Source organism: Amphibalanus amphitrite, unplaced genomic scaffold (assembly GCF_019059575.1).
Source record: "Amphibalanus amphitrite isolate SeventyFive unplaced genomic scaffold, NRLGWU_Aamphi_draft 000030F_arrow, whole genome shotgun sequence".
Lineage (NCBI taxonomy): Eukaryota > Metazoa > Arthropoda > Thecostraca > Balanomorpha > Balanidae > Amphibalanus > Amphibalanus amphitrite.
In genome coordinates, this window is record NW_024881526.1 from 99725 (window position 1) to 113180 (window position 13456).

The 13456-nt window shown below is 47.2% G+C and overlaps 2 protein-coding genes across 3 annotated transcripts in view; one reads left to right on the plus strand and one right to left on the minus strand.

Moving 5' to 3' along the window:
- LOC122366563 (protein YIPF5-like) overlaps positions 1-6414 on the minus strand; it is a gene marked incomplete at its 3' end in the record, with an annotated part of 101800 nt that extends 95386 nt beyond the window's left edge. Inside the window, exons 1-3 of the mRNA XM_043338952.1 lie at positions 6340-6414; positions 5207-5320; positions 4692-4891 (exon numbers count right to left, since the gene is read on the minus strand). Of these exons, the coding sequence (XP_043194887.1) occupies positions 4692-4891; positions 5207-5304 (298 nt within the window). The remainder of the gene's footprint in view (positions 1-4691; positions 4892-5206; positions 5321-6339) is intronic.
- Positions 6415-6885: 471 nt separating this feature from the next.
- On the plus strand, positions 6886-11063 carry LOC122367200 (ubiquitin carboxyl-terminal hydrolase isozyme L3-like). Of its 2 annotated transcripts, none has more exons than XM_043340095.1 (5): positions 6886-7016; positions 9222-9445; positions 9567-9712; positions 10028-10245; positions 10571-11063. In XM_043340095.1, the coding sequence occupies exons 2-5, from the start codon at positions 9230-9232 to the stop codon at positions 10714-10716; spliced, it is 726 nt and encodes a 241-aa protein (XP_043196030.1). In that variant the 5' UTR covers positions 6886-7016; positions 9222-9229; the 3' UTR covers positions 10717-11063. The 2 variants fall into 2 exon arrangements, with proteins under 2 accessions (XP_043196030.1, XP_043196039.1); XM_043340104.1 differs by having other exon boundaries at positions 6924-7029.
- The last annotated feature ends 2393 nt before the right edge of the window (positions 11064-13456 follow it).

The window sequence follows — 13456 nt, forward strand, 5'->3', positions numbered from 1 at the left end:
ACGACTGCATTAATGCTGAGAAAAACAACATACTTGAGCTTTAAATCAATCGTACGATGTCAAGGTCTGGGAACCTTGAAAGCTTTCGATGAATCAATGACAAGTGTTGGTTATTTTTGGGTTCAGGGGCTTTGAAGATCTGCACTTTCGGGAGCAATACGATGTCATCATTCCAGTGGTACATCTGGGCCGGAAGGAAGTCAAAGTTACCTCAGCTGCCTGTAATGGGGTTTTCGCCATCAATCGACATTGCTCAGTCAGTAGAGATTGATGTCAGTCATTGGACATTTGACAGTCAGCTGACAAAGACTTTTGACAGTCAGCTGACAAAGACTTTTTCAAAGACTTTTGCCATAAGTGCACAGTGCCGTGGTGAGATATTATTTGGTAGTCGGATCTATTATCACTCGCAAAAAACGGCGACATTCGAGATTGAGTGAAGACGAATATCCTCCGTCAGCGATATCGATGAAGTGACAAGTTAGTTGGCAGAAAGTCAATAAGGTGATTCTAGGAAAAACTTGTGATGAGTCTAAGTTTTAGGGAGCAACGGTCATCAGCGCCCAGTCTGGGGATATCCATTTGATAGTCTGGATATTGCAGACATATCCTCTCATAGACTGGCTAGTAGTTGTAGGGATATCTTTTAATAGCCTTCTTTAGAATGCAGATACATCTTTGATAGCCTGTTATATATTTCAGGGTAATCTTTTGATAGCATGGTTACAGTGGTTTTTAATCCCCGCCCTGGTGGGGGGGGGGCTATTTTTTGCCCCCTTCCAGACTTTTCGCTATATCTCCAGAATCGCTGCGCCGATCGTCACCAAACTTTCAGTACCCTCCCGGACATCAATTTTACACATTGTGACCAAAAATTTTCCAAAGGCTATGATAGGTTGGCCGGAAATGACGTCAGAGTGATGTCATGTTCTGCCGTTTTCGACCCAAAAAAGGGTTTCACGGGAAGAGCTGGCAGGCCTATAGCTTTGCAAATACAGAAAAATGATGACGACATAAAAGCTGTAGAATTGACAGGGCTACAAAACTGCTATCTCGGATTTTTTAAATTTTTGGATTTTGACCCCAAAAAATTAAAAAAAAATTGAATATAATAGCCGAAAAATCCAATAAGTTTTTATGAATTTAAAAAAACGGAATGTATGTGATACTCCTTACTGCCTTCTATCCACATACCAAATCTGAGATCGATAACTCTTTTTTTTTGCCAAATTACAGCGAAAAAACTGTTCAAAATTGATAACGTCTAATTTTCAAACTCAATTTTTGGCACTTCTAGACCCCGTAGCGCAAAACAAAGACCACCATTAGACTCCCCGTGACGAGCTGCATCGAATCAATACCCATTGTATGCAAAACTATCAACTTTAAAAATTGACCTTTTTTACCTGACCTTGACCTGACCTCCACCAGATAGTGACCTAAGATGGTCTTATAACCAACACCATTGAGTTGGAAATGAAAAAATTGGTCATAAAACATGCATCGCAGAACCTTAGTAAAGTTGGGTTCATGTGCTGACCCTTGGTGACCTGACCTGTGACCTGACCTGGTATTGCCAGTGACCTCTAATAGCAACATATGTTCTAGGCAACTGACGCCCTATCGCTGATTCTCGACAAAATGCGTTTTCCTCGGTGTTATAGCGAATTCCCTTTAAGATCCGTGAACGGTGAAACATTTCATCTTTGACCTGACCTGTGACGTCATCGGTGACCCCGAGGTCAATGAATTTTGGTTCCCCTCAACAAATTTGACAGGCCTTTCGAACGCCGTTTGAATTTTGCGGATCCGTCCAGTAGTTTCGGAGATATGAGGGGGGGGGGCAAAAAATATCCCCCCCACCAGGTCGCGTTATAAACAGACCCCACCAGGGCGCGGGTTAGAGGGGTGCCCTTCGATGACCTGGCTTTGAATGCAGTGCAATTATTTTATGGCATGTCCATCTAAAGAGAAAAATTATCAATAGCCAGATGACAAATAATCAAATCAGAACCGTTGGTGGCCAGACGGCATATTTGCAGGTCGGCAGCGCCATTGGACAGTTCTGAACGTCTGCCAATCCTGAACTCGATAAAAGGCTGGCTATACCCGTCCTAAACCATGCCACGGTAGTCAGCTGCTTTTGCCAGTTCTGAACCATGTCACGGTAGAAAACTGATTCTGCCACTCCTGAACCATGCCACGGTAGTCAGCTACTTTTGCCAGTCCCGAACCATGCCACGGGTAACCTAGTCAGCTGCTTTTGCCAGTTCTGAACCATGTCACGGTAGACAGCTGATTCTGCCAGTCCCGAACCATGCCACGGTACTCAGCTGATTCTGCCAGTCCTGAACCATGCCACGGTAGTCAGCTGACTGTCCGGAGAGCGAAGACGGCCGGTAGGCCGTCTCAGACGCCCGCCCACCGGCCCGCCCAGTCTCATCAGCTATGAGCCCGGCAGAATGAGCCTCTCTCATCCTCCCTGGCGACTAATCTGATTAGCGAAATCACGTTAATGACTCGCTCCCGGGCATAGGTAATCAGTTGGGGAACTTCAAATGGGCTCGCCGCTTTAAACTAAAGTAAAAATAATCCATGGAAGAAAAGCCTGCACACAAGTTTCTCATCACACCGAAAATAGTGTGGAAAATACTATATGGATTCCGGGAAAGTCGAACTTTCCTTATTCAACATAAACTGCTTTGAATATTGCAGATTGACGCGAGCAGGCTTGATACATTGAAATTATGCAAAATCAACTTCGCACAAACTTTTCTTTGATCAACTTTAATTCAATCAACCTTTAACCAGCCATGAACCCTGGCGTAACCGGCCTGTCGGCGACCAGTCAGCTCCGGCGGCAGTCGCGAGCCGGCTGACTGATCCAGCACCGCAGCATCCCAGAATTCAAATGCAGAGTCATCCGATTTCAGGCGGCCATTTCAGGAAACAGCTGACTCGTTCCGGCATGTAAAAGGCCTCGTCCCACAGCTGTCTTACGGAGCACTACACGAGTACGCCCGGCGAGGATTTGTGGTGAGCTCGCAACGTCCGGATTTTCTTCTTCTTTTCGCTGCTTCAAGGACATCTTTCTAGCCAGCGCGATGTCATTATGAGGCATCGTCTCCTTTATATGAACAGCCTGTCCTCATTCGAAACGGAGACTTCCATTATGCGGCCGAGGAACACAAGCTTTGATCATTTCCTACTCATACATCCGCAGAGATAAAGCCTGCACAGCCGTTAGACACAGAGTGCGACCCATTATACTCATCAACATAACGACGAGAGCCTTCCTGCGCAAAACGAAGCAAACATCGTTTGCAGATTAAACCTTTGCGTGGTCGAATCATAAAATATATAATTATCAAAAGTCCGAAATCAGTATCATTCCAATAAGCCAGTCAAAAAGAGCAATGTTGCTAACCAATCGCTTCAAAGAACTTATATGAATATGCATTTCTTAATATGCCATATTCACGTAAGATAAAAATATCAACGGTTTTAATTTACAGCGATTCTATTCGCAAAATCTAAGCAATCATGGGAAGATTTTTCTCACGAAAAATGGACATTGAAACGATTACTAGAAGCCCATTTAAAATGCGATGTGACGATGTCACCATATCCTCGCTCAAGCATAAAGAAGTGTGGCTGAAGTGTGAAAATGATCAACACCGGGACTTACTTGCAATCAAAAGCTTAATTCTTTCAGATATTAAATGATGCGAACCTCTTTCAGATACTATCGATAAAACATATAAATCGATTGAATCTGCTATGGATGTGAGGTAAAGTTTTTATCAAATGCCGAATGCCCATGCGCTCAAGCAAATGCTCGCTTAATGGCACATCTACCTTATGAGTCACAGGAAATTTTCTGTGATAACGTTTTCATGACTGCTCTCCGCCTAAAAAGCAGTAGCAGACGTCCCTATATTAGTTTTGACGGGAATGTGCCCCTCGCTCTACGACCCAGTTACCAGCGGATCGGTTCGTACCGATATCGTACCGGTATTCCTGCACCCCCAGCGCTGTTCGGTCACCACTGTCAACCCAGTTTCCACGAGAGCACGCTAGGTGGCTAGAGACCTGTGTAGACCAGTATAGAGGTTTATAGTGGCCAATCGACAATGAGGCGCATGGGCCATACTCAGTTCACCAATGGCAACTAGTAGCACATTCAAGTAGGCAGCTCCCATTTAGGGACCAGGGGTGGAGAATTGTCATAATCCCAGGGGGTGCTTTTCTAGCACCTGGCGAATGAAAGCGTCCAATTCCTGCGTAAAAAAGCACATATAGGTACGTTTTCCCAGCAGCATCACTCTCCTCGCGACTTACGCAAAGAAGTTTGTCTCCGACATGATTCAAGCACCCCTGGAGCACTATTATATGGGGCCACTTTTGAATGTTAACTACAGAGGCGACTGGCATCGCCGGCTGCCAGCTCCAGGTCTCATTCTAATCACATCCGCCGCAGCAGACGAGCCCGACAGATCTCCAAACCCCTAATTCGGCAGACGAGCCCCACAGATCTCAAAACCCCTAATTCTCCACCCCTGTTAGGGACAAAGCATAAGCATGCTGATACAAACGGCCACCAAACAGCACCCCGACCGGCGGCGTGTCCCTCGCGATGGGCGGGGAGTACCGCCCTGGAGCGGCGAGTCCCCTGCCCGAGCGGCGCCCACCTTCGAGCAGCGGCGGCTCCTGGTCGAACTGTCCGCCGGAGCCGTCCTCCGGGTATCCGGACACCGGGTCCGGGGTCAGCAGGCTGCCCGAGTAGGCCGGCACCGGCTCCGGCTGCAGGTACGGGCTGGCCGGAGCGCCGGCGCCGCCGCCGCCCAGGTCGGCAGAGCCGCCGCCGCCGTAGTCGAACGACTGGAAACCCCTGGCGGATAGAACGGGAAGTGGTAGTTGTGAAGTTGCCCGGTTGGCGGACGAGTTCGGTTCTAACGGAAACGATATTTTCGAATACAGCACCTTGACTTGGTGTAAAATTTACAGATAAATGTAAAAAAGATATTGGGCTTTTCATGAGATGCTTTATTGTCGAAAAAATCAAAAGGTGATGCCAAAGCTCAAAAAGATTAGAGCTAGGAGCTGGGTGTAAAGGTTGGCTTGGTGTAAAGCTTGACTTGGTTTCATGACTGGAAAACAATTCTATGTTTATATTTTACTTTAGGCACATTTGGAAGTAGCTTACATGTTGTCTTGTTGGAATCCATTGGTGTCATCTCCCATGTTGTACTCTCCCCATCCATAATTCTGCTGTCCTTGGGTGTCATCATAAAACCCAGACATTTTTGCAGCAGGTTATCTGGAAGAATAGCATGCAGTCAGAAAACAACCAGGAAATACAGAACCAAATGGCATAGCTATAGGATTAATTATCTTTGATAAGGTATAACTAACTTTAATTGAACACAACTTACAATAAGCAAAGAAAAAGGTTGAGTTGTTGATTATTCCCCCTTATACCAGTATGATCATTTTCAAAAGTTTTCTGTACTCAGTACTGTTTCACATGATTAGGTCATTCCTTTACATGAGCATTACATGAGCAGTCATTGCACAGATGGTACATCTATGTCAAATAGGTTATTTCTGAATGATGCATGTGGCACAAAATATCTGTCCAATGACCTTTTTATAATAATGGCCATGCATAACACTAAGACTGGTATAGGTGGTTAATATATTGACTAAACACTGCCAAACAAAACAAAACTTTGTTTGAGGCATGAGCAAGCATTTATTCTAGAAATATTATTTAGGCAATGATACTGCTCATTGCTCTCAAAGCCCTGAGTCACAAAAAAATTGGTTAAATGTGAAGATGAAGTCTGGGTTGATAAAAACATAATAACATAATCCAGGACATAATAGACCATGACCTAGGCCCTAGCCTTAGCGGAATTTATCATTATAGTAGAAGCGACACGAAGGTTTTCCAACTGAGGAGAGGCGCTGTAGGTCTGTAGGCTGTAGGGTAGGTTTGTAGGTTGTTAGGTTGTAGGTTAGGTTAGGTCAGGTTAGGTTTGTTTAGGTTTTGTTACATAGAAGCACCTCCGGGTATGCGCCTCTCATCAGTTCAAATTGAAGTTGGAAAACCCTTGTGTGGCGTCCACTCTACTATTAAACCGCCTTACGTACTAGCCTAATAACCCTCAACATACCAACCTACAACCTACATGGCCATTACAGATGACCAGATGAAGTACCTACCAAATATTTAATAATCAAAATTTTTAATTAGGCTTATTTTCGTTGCACATTGACATCAACATAAGTGCATAACTGCATAAGCGACACAATCCTGTAAGGAAGATAATTTACCTGGCGTGAACTCTTTGAAGATAAAAATAAATTTAATCAAAACTTCCCTAGCGTTTTTGAATTCTGATTCTCTCCAAAAGCTCCTAGACCACATCAACGAGCTACATAAATCAACCCCGCGTTCGATGTCTCTCGGACGACGAAGATTCTATGCCGTCCGGCCAATCCCGTCCAAGGTCAGCGGGGGCTCGGCTGCGGTTATGGAACGTGATTGGCCGGACGGCGTAGAATCTTCGTCGTCCGAGAGACATCGAACGCGGGGCAAATGTTCAAGTCGGTGTGCATATCGTAGCAATAGCGCCACTTTTGTAAAAGCTCACGTCAACAGTCAAAAGCGAATTATTCTGTTTAAATGACATCAGAGGTAATATTTGTAAACTGATCAACTAAGCGTAGTTTCTAGCATTTTATTTCAAGAAAACAATTTTTACTGCCTATATTTATTTTTTCAATGACAAAAACTGTGATTATATTGATATTTCACTGTGCAAAGTATTATTTTATTTTAGAATGACGTCATTGATTCCCCAAATTCCCGTAATCATCATTCTACATTTTTTGGTACCTTGCGTTGATCTGTTGTTTACCGGCGCACAGCGCATTCCTGTGACAGTTATCCCTGGGTGTGTCAGCGGATAATTAGATTTTGGAATTCAAATTTGAATTACGAATACGAGGTAATTAAAAACGGTGAGGTTTGTGATTTCTTACGATTCACATATTCATTTGGGGTGGGTCTTTACTTGGCAAGGGTGGATCGAGAAAGATGGTCTGACACTTAGGGCATAAAAAGGTTATCCTAATTGAAATCCCCAAAACTCATTGGATTTTGATTCCTTATCATTATCCACTGTTGTGCAGTTTAAAACTTTTCTAAATAAAGATTGTTTAATTTTTTTGTTTTTTGGCCAAAATAATGTCAGACTTCAGAGTGGTGTCATGTTGGTATTGGTATGGTACTCTCTTACCAGACGTCACCCGAGCTGCCATATCTTTGTCTCACGTGCTCAACAATTTTTTGCGGTTGAATATATAAGTAAACAATCTAACCTGACCTAACCTTACCTACAACCTACCAACCTACAACCGAACCTACCAACCTACAACCTACAACCTACCATTTTGATGCAAAACATTGTACTACTACTGTGCTGCAATCCCAGTCAAAAGCTTGTTTTTTTATTTATTTATTTTTGCTAGATCCAATTTCTTTGCATCAGAGGACTCAAGATAAACAGAGCTACCACACTGATATCTTAGATTTCCAAAGTTTTGAAAATTCTGAATTTTCATGAGCATGAAAATCAATTATATTTTTGAAGTTTCTCCTATAATTTTTTATGGTAAATGTTCAGAAGGAGTCCGATTTACAAGGAGAGGTTTCGGGATGAGGTGTCTGTCCCGGTCGTTGCGAGCTTGAACTTGCGAGCTGCCTTGAGTTTGCTCAGCGCAAGCGGCCGCCCAGGTGAGGCCTCATCGTGGAGATAGGTGTGGAAGACATTGTCATACATTGCCGAGCATTGTAAAGTAATACTTCAGTGGGTTCCTGCCCAATGCAGTATAGAGTGGAATGAGAGCGTGGACGACCTGGCGAAACTAGCGGCCACCCTACCCTCAAACGCCCGCTCGCTGACCAAGGCGGTTCATTGTACAGCCTCGCATCAATGGCGCGACAACTGGTCCGAGTCAGTATTCAAGCCACTCCTCGGGAGCACGCCGCCGCTCCCTATCCCCGGAGAGGACCGAGAGGACGCCGTTTCGGTGCACCAGATGAGGGCGGGCCACTGGGGCCGCTCGCTACAGTACTGCACCGAATCAGCTGTCTCCACTCTGCGGCATGCCAGCAGTGCCCCGAAAAGCGGTGCCCCGCGGCGCTCTGCGTCGTGTGCCGAGAAGAGGCTGATGTGCCGAATCGCATGCTTCTCCGGCCTCCGCTGCCCGGCCCTCGCTGGATCCCGCCAGCCTCGAACACACGCTCCGTCGATATTTGTGGCCCCGGAACTTCCGACTCCGGCCTTGTTTCACAGCACGACGCTACAGTGCGCTATACGTATTGATGTATGGGGTCTCCGTGGAAATAAAAACTTATTCCGACGCTCAAACATTGGAGAGCGTCCAAGGCTTCCGAACGCTCCGTCTGGTTGATATAGGCTTGGCATGATTGTCACCTATTATACTCGGATCTAAGCCGTAATCGCCACGCCATATGTGGAAGGCTTTTGATGTCAATACATACATACATATACAATGGTGGCTTATTTTTAGCACAAATAGGTACTCGATTTGTGGCGTCTATCATGCAGAAATTTCACCGCAAAATCGCTTGTGCCGAATTTCGGCGCAAAAGGGTCTCACTGGCGTCCGGCGTAGTGTGTGGATGTTCTCCAGTCTGGCCTACATCCTACAAACCTACAACCTACCAACCTAGAGGGCCTATAAACCTACCAGCCTACAACCTAAAACATACAAACTTACAACCTAACACAACCTAGAAGTTAGAACAATGCATACATACATACATACATCATTTGAAATTCTAACTACATACAACCTAGAACCTAAAAACCTACAACCTTCAACCTACAATATCTCCTGTTACATATTTGTATCAACGGCGCCACAATTGTAGATCGGACCTTCTCTGAGTACATTTCTTTTTTTTTCTTCTTAAAACAATATATGTGATAGATCGCATGCCAATTATCCAATTTAGGAAGTTTTACCCCGATATCTTCGGAGGTAGCTAAGTTATGCACCAGTGCTCTGTTCAGCAATGAGAGCCAAGAGGACTAGAGGCATACTGGTAATTCATTCCTTTATAATGCCAATGTGAATAATGACATATGACAAAACTGGTATGTGTCTGTGTCTGTGCCCGTCAGCCATAACAATGTCTGATGAATCTGGAGACACCGGTGCCGGAAAGGCCGAGACTCGCTGGCTGCCGCTCGAGTCCAACCCAGAAGTGATGAACAGCTTCCTCTACAACCTGGGACTGTCGGCCAAGTGGGCGGTGACCGACGTGTTCGGCATGGAGCCCGAGCTGCTGGCCATGGTGCCGCAGCCAGTGGCGGCTGTCCTGCTGCTCTACCCACTCACTGAGGTGGTAAGTACTGCTGCTGCTCACTGAAACCAATGCGGGTTAGTCGTGTCACTGTCACTCTGAATTGGTTTCGTCTATGTGTGTTATATGCACCGAGGTGTTCACTTCCTCCTCCTATCTGCAGGCCCAGACGGCGGCAGCCAACGAGGACAACAAGATCAAGGCCGAGGGCCAGGTGATGTCGCCCAAGCTGTACTTCATGAGGCAGACCATCAGCAACGCCTGCGGCACCGTCGCGCTGATGCACGCGCTCGCCAACAACCAGGAGGCGTGAGTAGCGGATGGGGTGGGGTGGTCATATCGGTATTCCACTTATCGCTTGTCAGCTGGGAAATGGCAGTCTGCAGGAAGATCGCAAAATATCAAGGGATCGTAAAACCAGCCTGTCAAAAATGATTTATAAATTTGACATGATTGTCGTGCATCGTTGACGCTTCCGTCTAACCACCGATCACATTGTGATCATATATGCATCATATTCGATGATTATATCTGAGCGCATTCGTATAATGAAGGACTGCAAGCTGAGCCGCTGGCAGCCATGTCCGTCTCTTCACGCCCTCCCCCCTCCGTCTGTGTCCACAGTCTGGAGCTAAGCAGCGGTCCGCTGGCCGAGTTTTTCAGCCAGACGGCCGGCCAGACGCCGGAGGAGCGCGCAGTCTCACTGGAGAAGTTCCAGCAGCTCGAGGCGGCCCACGAGGCCGCCAGTCACGAGGGACAGACGGAGACGCCGTCGCGCGATGACAAGCTCGACAAGCACTTCATTTCGTTTGTCCAGGTGGACGGTCATCTGTACGAGCTCGGTAAGTGGATCTCATCGATCGGTCGACGGTCGATCAGTCCAACGGTCGATCGATCGACGGCTGGATGGTCGATCATCACACAGCAGCCACTGCTGTGTGGCCTGCCATAGAAACCATATGTTTTGTTAAATCTAGTTCTCGGAAGCATAAGGCGATGCTGTTGTTCTTCGAAGAAGTTCCTTTTCGACGACTAAGGTTTTGCATCTAAGAAAATGTCATGAAGTTTATAAATCGTGAACGTCATTTTCCAGTTGTATGCCTTGGCCATGTTTTTACCAATCCTGACGGCGGATGATGAAGCTGAGTTTCTGCCTCTATCCGACAGATGGCAGGCGCCCGGCTCCGGTGAACCACGGCCCGAGCTCGCCCGAGACCTTCCTGTCGGACGCAGCCAACGTGGTCAAGGCATTCATGCAGCGGGACCCGACGGAGGTGAATTTTTCAATGCTCGCCCTCGCTAGTTCGCAATGATCTGTTTGAGAAGCTCTCTGCCGGTGGTGCCTAGTGCCCCGCGATCTGCCCCTTTCTCTCAGAGCAATACCTACCGATGAGCCAGCCGCATCTGTCTTTCGCTGTTTCGCTGTATCGGATTTGGCTCTGTTTCGTTTGACTAAAACCGTTACTTTGACGCGTAGTTTTGGATTATTTTGAGTGAAGATTGCCAGCGAACGCTTACCAGGGTGTTTGGCACATGTGCGACAACAGGAAGGTAAAAGGCAAGACATATGATTTCTGTGATATAGGCAGTCCAGTCAACTGTGAGGAGTTTCCTTCGTGTATTTTTTTTTTTTTGTGAAATAAACTTGGCTAAATTTGTCTCCCTGGCTGCTTATGAGAAGGCGTGGCGTGTGGCTCTTTATCTGTTCTGATGGTAATCACAAAAACAAGAAGCTGATCCTAGAGCCGTTAGCATTACCTCAGAGGTCACTGGTTTACCCGAAGGCCGAAATTTTAAAACCTTGCATTAGTCACTGCGTCTCCGAAGCCTAGCGCGCTTTTTTATTCTGAAGAGTTCTACCTCGAATAAACGGCAACGGGCAGATCGTCTCGTTCTACCTCGAACAAATCGTTGGCGTATTCCTCGCCCCATCGGCCTGTATGTACTATGCAGTAAGCTAACGTATTCAGCAATGGCTAAACTACATCTGCTACGCTTTATAATACCGAGTGCTGCCATTATCATGCAATTTATATTACCGACCATAGTCAATGTATGCCCATTTGCGCCGTCGGGCGCGCTGTCTCGTGGGGCTGACCTGAATCGACGGTCACGAGCTGACGCACGTGATCTGGGAGCAGAGGTGGTGTGATCGGGGACAACACAGCGTGATCCCGCAGAGCAAACGGAGCGATCGCGGCTGGCGGTAGGTGGCGATCGATTTCCCATTGCACATTCAAAGTCCGCTGCACAGTTCAGGTTCCCCAAAGCCCAGGTGCAGGCTGGCGATAACCGTCGAGTTCGTCCTCACTGTTGTTGTCTCTCTCTCTCTCTCTCTCTCTCTCTCTCTCTCTCTCTCTCTCTCTCTCTCTCTCTCTCTCTCTCTCTCTCTCTCTCTCTCTCTCTCTCTCTCTCTCTCTCTCTCTCTCTCTCTCTCTCTCTCTCTCTCTCTCTCTCTCTCTCTCTCTCCTCTCTCTCTCTCCCTCTTTCTCTCTTTCCTTCTCTCCCTCTCCCTCTCCCTTTCCCTCCCTCTCTCTTTCTCTCTCCCTCCCTCTCTCTTTCTCTCTCCCTCCCTCTCCCTTTCCACGCTTGTATTTGTCCAGGGAAGAACCGGCTCCGTCCCTACTGCGGGTATTCTGACGTACTGCGGTTTCTGCACTGTGTTCTCCGCGTGATGTGTTGTAACAAATGTAAAAAGTAAATAAACAATTTCTTCTTCTGTGATAGTCTGTTTGGGGACCTCTTGTTCGAGCCGTATAACCAACACGGTTTTTCTTTTCTTGAAGTATGTATTGCAAATTTGACGACAGAATCCAAAAGTAATAAACAGTCGGCCGAGACTTTGAATAACGATACGTCAGGCCGCTACGGCGGTTGGCTTTCGAATCATCCTTCACAGCTCCTGCTCGGCGTTCGGCGTCGGCCGCTATATTGAAACGTCATACACACACGTCATACATATAGATGTACGTCATACCATAGCACCAATCAGAAGCGGGCTAGGACAGGCGTCGCAGGTGAGGAGTGAGGACCATATAAGGATATTGTAAGTGGGCGAGGGGGCTGGGCAGTAAGTAGGTACAGAGGGAGGTGGAGGACGGGGTAGGAACGAATTTCGTTACATGTGTGCGTTCTATGTTGTGTGGGTGATAGTATGTTTTATAGCGACATGTCCTCTCTTCGGTTGGCTGAGAGCCGTGTGATCTGTCCCTCCATTGCATACGTCAGTAGTTGTTATCTGTGCGGTGTGCCGCGGGTATGCAGTGATTGGCAGGTAACGCGTCCCCCAGGGGACCTCTCGGAGCCGCACTGTCTCCCTGACCGCACCACTCGCTAACCTGACACGTCCGGTGCCGGCGGCGCTCCGTCCTCCGACCTGACCGATCATCCCTCGCTGACTCAGCCGGCCAGAATCCGCGCCATTTCCTGGTAAAAACCCGCCGCGGCGCCGGAACTGCCGGCGCAGCGCCGCGTTTGCGACTCACGGTGGTGGTTTACCTGAGGACAGCGTTGGCACTGGAGCTCCGGTCAGAAACGTCCCCGACTAGACCGGTGCGTTTGTCAAAGAGGCGCTCATTGTTGACACGCCTTTTACGCTACCAGCGACTGCATTGGGCTGTGGTTAATTTGCGACTGCCATGCGTGTGATAACAGTTACGATTACCAAGGTATTCAGGCTTCAGCAGCTGCTGCTGTGGGCTGGGGCTTTTCCCAGAAAGTAATTTGTACCGGTAAAGTCCCCTGAAATGCGGTAAAAGGGAAATTATGGGCAATGTGAAACACGAATTATAGGCGATATAAACATGATGCGGTCAAACTTTTTCAAAGCTACCATGCATAAGCAGCTATTGTCAGTCACTAGGGATTTTTATTTAATGCGTCAAAAGTGGCTAAATACCTGCGCAGTGGCGGTTTTGCCACCGTCACTGCGGTGCGGGTGCCACCTGTGTCCACTGCAGACGGTCCGAGCGACTGGTGACCTCGACTACAGGGTGAGGGGCTAGCACTAGCCTACCGAAACTGCAGTGCTGCATAGGAAGCTATCCCAGAGCA